This window comes from Petaurus breviceps, unplaced genomic scaffold (assembly GCF_028583685.1).
Source record: "Petaurus breviceps papuanus isolate PSGF00001 unplaced genomic scaffold, PetGlider_PUasm1.0 229, whole genome shotgun sequence".
NCBI lineage: Eukaryota > Metazoa > Chordata > Mammalia > Diprotodontia > Petauridae > Petaurus > Petaurus breviceps.
Window position 1 is genome coordinate 2,896,046 of NW_027185903.1, and position 6,981 is coordinate 2,903,026.

Below are 6,981 nucleotides of genomic sequence, written 5' to 3' on the forward strand. Positions count from 1 at the left end.
TCTCTCTCTCTCTCTCTCTCTCTCTCTCTCTCTCTCTCTCTCTCTCTGTCTCTCTCTCTCTCTCACACACACACACACACACACACAACTATACACACAGAGAAACACACATACACAGATTCCAAAAGTCCTAGTGCAATTTTATCAGACTAGGACTTTGGGGACAACCAGTATAATGAATATTCAATCAGTGATACTGACATCAGAGAAGAGGAACACAGCCAATAGCAATCCACCAGCCTGCCCAAAGGGAGATAATCAAGAATGAATGATATCTGCATAGGCATACCACATTTCTAGATTTCTATGCTACTGTCCATTTAGACAAAGATGGATCATTTTGGTTTACCAACTGGGCCAGAAGATTGCAATAATAACAATACTAGTAAGCATTTATATATTGCTGTAAAGTTTGGAAAACACTTTACATACATTAGCTTATTTGATCCCTAGTACAATCCTGTGAGGTAGATGCCATTATTATCCCCATTTTACAGATCAGAAAACTGAGGCTGAGAGGTTAAATGACTGGCCCAATATTTTAATAAATGTTTGGAATGGGATTCAAACTCAGTTCTTCCTGACTCCAGGTCCAGAGCTCTACCAAATCAGTTGACCAAGTGAAAAATCCCATGCATGAATCAGTAGCATTCCAAGTGTCACTCATGTTCTTCCACGGAGTTTTTGCCATACAGTATGACAGCAATGACTGATAACTTAGGAGCTTCCCTAACACTATTTACTACAGATGGTATTTATTATAAGATGTGAGATAAAAGTCATAAAATCTAGGTTTTACTTTTGTCTCTGCTCACCAATAATTGACTACATAGCTTTGGACAAGTCATTTCAACCTTGATTTCCTCATCTGTAAAGTCAAGGGACTAGACTAGGTGAAGGTTCTTTCTGCTATAAAACTATGATTCTTTGAGGTGGGTTCATCCTAGGACTATCTCACCAGAGTATCCAAAAGACCGTAGTTTCACCCAGAAGACATAATTTCCCCTTTGAAGTAGCATAGCATGACAGTGCACAGAGCTTAAAGTCAGGTTTCAAATCCTGCTCCTGACACTTATTAGCTGTGTAACTCTGGGCACATCACTTAAATTTCTCCGAATTTCAGTAAAATGAGGGGGTTTCAGCTTTAAATCAATAATACAATATCTTAATGCTGTGGCATGGATTTAGAGAAAGACATGATCACAAAGCAGGAATATATCAAGTAATTCATCTTGTTGTTCAGTTGTTTCAGTCACGTCTGACTCTGTGACCTCATTTTGGGGGTTTTCTTGACAAAGATACTAGAGTGGTTCACCATTTCCTTCTCCAGTTCATTTTGCAGATGACAAACTGCGACAAACAGGGTTCAGTGACTTGCCCAGGGTCACACAGCTAGTGTTTGAGGCCAGATTTGAACTCATGAAGATGAGTCTTTCCAAGCCCAGCATTCTATCCACTGAGCCCCTGGCCTGCCAAATTCTTACATCCAATGCTTAAGATAGATTCTTAGTTCTCACATTAGAAATATAATTCAAGGGAGGCTGTCATAAAGAAACTGAAGGAGAACTTAAATTTGGGTTCTTGGTAACAAAATTGGATGGCATCCTGGATTGCTGAATGATTTCTTTTTTTCACTTCTGTCTCAGTGTAGGCGCCTCTAATTGCGGTGGTTTTCAAGATGCCTGATGAAATCTTTCTGAATCCCTAGCCTTAGTTTAGTAATTTAAAGTTATTTTGAGATGATCTTGAATGAAAGAAAATGACAACTGAGACTCACAAGTGAGACAGCTACCTTCCCATGGGCACGTGACAAACCAACCTGGATAATCTTTCCGAGAAACCATGGCACTGATTGGAGTTTCATCTTTTTGATGTTTTCATTTAGCGCTGCAATGAAAAGCTCATAGTCTGGCTTAGGAAGAATGACTCCTGGGAACAAATCTGATATGATCCCCTGTTAAACATAAAATAGAGAAGAATATTGAGAGCCTGGAGGAATCCAATTTGATACACATTTATCAAGCATCTAAGTGCAAGGCACTGAGCTGTGGATTCAAAGATTAAAAAAAAAATGACAGTCCCTGCTCTCAAGTTTACAATTCAACAAGTGTTTATCAAAAATCTAATAAGTACCAGGCCTTAGAACAAGATTTCTTAACCTGCGGTCCATAAAGTTAAAAAAAATTTTTTTGATAACTGTATTTCAACATAATAATATTCTTCTGAAAAGGGGCCTGTAGGCTTTATCCATGGGTGCAAGAGCCAGCTCCAACTAACAATAAATTGTTAAGTTTTTCAGAGGAAGCATTTACATCTCAGAATTTGGCAAATGCTAGAAATCAGGGCTTGATTTATTGTTTTGTTGATAGTCTAATCTTAAGAAAACAGTAAAGAAAATGTTAATAACTCAAATTAACCTTTTTCTTTTTAAGATAACTGGTTGTTAAAATTTACCAGCAGACCTAGGTTTTATGAAACTGTTCAGGGGGTCCACACAAACAAGTGTAAGAACCCCTGCCTTCGAGAGTTCCCGGGCACTAGGAGGCTAAATGATTGGTTCAGGTCAAACAGCCAGGATTTTGACAGAGGTCAGATTTGAGCCCAAGTCGCCCTGATTCCAAGATCAGTTCTTCATCTATCATGTGATACTGCCTAGCTAAGACAATTTTGTAAGTCTCCAAGTAGCCAATGTGCTTTAGTAGAGGGAGTTTCCTTATTGGGAAATATTTCCTTATTTCCTTGTGCCGATGAAGTCATAGATCTAGTTTAAAAAAAAAGTCAGTACAGAGTTTGGTGCTAGGGAAAGAAAGACAAAATGAAATCGTATCTGTTCTCAAGGAGCTTACATCCTACATGCTATTACAGTTAGTAATAAGATGTGTGCAGTTTTCCTTTTCTAGCTACTCCTACTGCCTAGATCTCAGAGGACCCGCTAGCAATAGCTGATTTTACCAGTAAGCAGAATAGGCAGCCACCTGGATCTTCTGCTTATAATTATCGTCCCTATAGTACCTTTGGTTAACGGTACCTGAAATCCCATAATTAAAGATGCAGTTCTTAAGACCTTGAAAGCTTTTCCAGCTTCCAGAATGCTCTATTAAGATTCAAATATACATTCAAGTTATATATTAAGCAACTATTTTATGGGGGTGGTGATTGTGATCACAGGTAGCAATAATCATAATTATAATGTCTTAGATTTATATGGTGCTTTTTACAGAGCATTTTCCTTTTCACATATGAGAGGGTATTGTGGTAGTGCAGGTATCATTATTCCTTTTTTTTACAGATAAGGAAACTGAGGGTTAAAGAAATTAAGTGAGGGGTGATTAGGTGGTGCAGTGAATAGAGCACCAGCCCAGGAGTCAGGAGGACCTGAGTGGATCTGAGGAATCTGGCCTCAGACACTTAACACAGAAACTAGTCTTGTGACCTCGGGCAAGTCACTTAACCCCAATTGCCCTACCTTCCCCCTCTGAAAAGCAAAAAAACAAAAAGAAAAAAGAAATTAAGTGATTTGTAACTATTGTTGCATAGTTAGTATTGACTATGCAAGAATAAAACTCTACCATTCCCCAATTGATAAATGATCAAAAGATATGATAAGTTTTCAGATAAAGTGATCAAAGCTATCTGTAGTCAAATGAAAAAATATTCTCTCTATTGACTGGAGAAATGCAAATTAAAACAATTCTGAGATACTACCTCATACCTATATTAGATTGACTAATAGGACAGAAAAGGTTGGAGGGAACATAGACAAAACACAGACAAATGTTGGAGGGAACATAGGAAAAATGAGACTTTAATGCACTGTTGGTGGAGTTGTGAATTGATTCAACCATTCTGTAGAGCAATTTGGAACTATGCCCAAAGGGCTATAAAACTGTGCATACCCTTTGATCTAGCATTACCACTACTAGATCTATATCTCCAAAGAGATAAAAAAGGAAAAGGAGCTATATATACAAAAATATTTATAGCAACTCTTTTCTGGGAGTAAAGAATTAGAAGTTGAGGGATGCCCATCAACTGGGAAGTGGCTGAACACATTATGGTGTTTAATTATGATGGAATACTATTGTACTATAAGAAATGATGAGCAGGATCTCAGAAAAACCTGGGAAGACTTGCATGGGCTGATGTAAAGTAAAATGTACTGTGTACAAAGTAATAGCAATGTTGTATCATAATCAGCTGTGAACGACTTAGCAATCCTCAGAAATACAATGATCCAAGACAACTCTGAGGGACTTGAGATGAAAAATGGTATCCATCCCCAGAGAAAGAACCGTTGGTGTCTGAATACAGATTGAAGCATACTTTTTTTTACTTTATTTTTCTTGAGTTGTTTTCTTTTACAACATGACCATTATGAGTATGTTTTGCATGACTGCACATGTATAATCCATATAGAATTGCTTATGTTATCAATGGGGGGAAGGGGGAAGGGAGAGAATTTGGAACTCAAAGTTTTAAAAATGAATGTTAAAAATTGTTTTTACATGTAACTGGGAAAAGGTAAAATACCAAAAAAAAGCTTTAGAAAAAAGAATAAGGTTCTGTGAGAATGGGACATGGGACAATAGCCTAACTATACAGAAGCTAGAGGAGCAGTGTATCAGGAAGGAATGAAAGTTCTGGAATAGAAAGTTAGAGAGAATTAAAGATTTTGTGTATTTTACAATGTTGCCTAACCTTGGCCCTGCAGCTGGGTCAATGTACTTCCTTCAGTCTCTGAAAGAAATATATTTAAAATGGACTTATGGGAAACCTAAATGGGGGTCTAGGTGCTGCACAGGACTCTAATTTGTTGTCATTTGAAAGACATTTGAGCTGGGCTGCCTTTAATCCATCAGCTTCATATCTGCCCAGTAGATATGAATTCAGGAGCTCAGGTCCAGAATGACCTACTGCTTACCTGAAACAGAGGCACATCTTGGGCCAAGAACTTGGCCAAGTTGACATCTAATAAGGCCCGGAGCAACAGGACACTTTCATCTTCCTCTGGATATTTCAGCTTCAGGTTCCCAGCAGCTGTGAGGACAGACTTCACTGCCCGCATCCCATAGTCATAGTGATGCTGAGATGATAGCTGCTCAGAGCATAAACGGTAGGTAGCAACAATTTTCTGGGCAAGACTGTGAAAGCAAAAAAGAATGTGTAAACCACTGGGTTAAATTTTAAAATTCTTGGTTTTTTGTTTGTATTTTGCCTTTTGGAGGACAATGGGGTTAAGTAACTTGCCCAAGGTTACACGGCTAGTTTTTTGTGGGGGTGTGAAGTGTTTGAGGCCGGAACCGAACTCAGGTCCGGGGCTGGCGCTTTACTCACTGTGCCACCTAGCCCCCAAATTTTAGAATTCTTGTGGAATGGGTTGATTTGTGGAGTAGTGAGTTCTCTATGTCCACCTGGAGGTTTTTTAAGCAGAGTGATATGTTAGAGCATTGTGTTAGGCCTTCCACTTGTCCAGGATGTTGTAGAGACTTACCAGAGACTTGAGGTCATATGTGACTCTCTAGGCCAAGGGTGGGGAACCTGCAGCCTCGAGGCCACATGTAGTCTTCTAGGTCCTTGGGTACAGCCTTTTGACTGAGTCCAGATTTTACAGAACAAATCCTTTTATTAGGGGAATTTGTTCTGTGAAGTTCGGATTCAGTCAAAGGGCCATGCTTGAGGATCTAGAGGGCCACATGAGGCCTTGTGGCCACATGTTGTACCCCAGGTTAGACTAAATAACCTCTGAGAACCTTTCAACTTTAAGATGCTATTTTTCAGTCAAAGAGGCATCAAAAGACTGTTTTCTCCTCTCCATTCGTTAGTCAGATTTCCTTGACAATCCAAAGGATGAGTCAAATCACTTGAAAGTTTTCTCAGAGTGATATCTGAAGAATCTGGTTTAGTTTAACAGTCCTACTTCATAAATAGGGATCCTCAACACACTTAGATACTTAGATTCTCCCAAATAATAATAATTAGAATTTATTTAGTGCTTTAAGTTAGCAAAGTGCTTTACAAATTTACTCACTTGATTCTCAAAGCAACCCTAGGAAGTAGGTGCTATTATTATTGTCCCCATTTTACAGTTGATGAAACTGAGGCAGAAGTTAAATGACTTGCTCAGCATCACATAGCTAGCAATTATCTGAGGACATAATTTGAACCTAGGTCTTTTTGACTCGAGGTCCAATGTTCTATCCATTGTACCACCTGCCAAATGAAACCTTATTATGAATGACAAGATTTCTGATAATGTATGCTTCAGTAATGATTAATATTCAGATGTCATTTTCACTGGATTTAATAACAATTTATTTCTATATTATTTATATTTTAATATATTTATTTATATAATACAATGTGCCAGGCACTGTGCTAAGTGTTTTACAATTATTATCTCATTTGATCCTCACAACTCCGAGAGGTAGGTACTATTATTATCCTCATTTTACAAATAAGGAAACTGAGGCAAACAGAGTTTAAGTGATGTGTCCAAGGTCATATGACTAGGCAGCGTCTGAGGCTGGATTTGAAACCAGGTGTTCCTGACTCTTGCTCTGGTGCTCTATTCACTTAATCATTTGCCAAATGATGCCTTATAATGAATTACAAGACTTCTGGTAGTATAATTGTATACTCTGAGTATACCATACTTTTATAATGTCATATAATTGTATACTTCAGTAATGATTAACACTCAGAGGTCATTGTTCACAGAATCTAAGAGTCAGAAGAGATCTTGGAGACCATTGAATCCAGCCTCTGTTTCTTCCTCCAGTGAGGGAGAATTCACTACTTCCCTAAGCAGCCTATTCTGCTTTTTTGTTGTTGTTCAGTTGTTCAGTCCTATCTGTGCTTTGTGACTTCATGGACCATGGCATGCCAGCCCTTCTATCTTCCAGTATCTCCTGAAGTCTGCCCAAGCTCATGTTCATGGCTTCCATGACTCTGTCTATCTATCTGTCTGTCTGTCTGTCTATC

At 38.4% G+C, this 6,981-nt stretch overlaps 1 protein-coding gene across 1 annotated transcript in view; it reads right to left on the minus strand.

Annotated features, from left to right (window-relative positions):
• DNAH3 (dynein axonemal heavy chain 3) overlaps positions 1 to 6,981 on the minus strand; it is a 184,783-nt gene that overhangs the window by 70,728 nt on the left and 107,074 nt on the right. The window contains exons 33-34 of the mRNA XM_069096531.1: positions 4,922 to 5,141; positions 1,820 to 1,954 (exon numbers count right to left, since the gene is read on the minus strand). Coding sequence (XP_068952632.1) covers positions 1,820 to 1,954; positions 4,922 to 5,141 — 355 coding nt within the window. The remainder of the gene's footprint in view (positions 1 to 1,819; positions 1,955 to 4,921; positions 5,142 to 6,981) is intronic.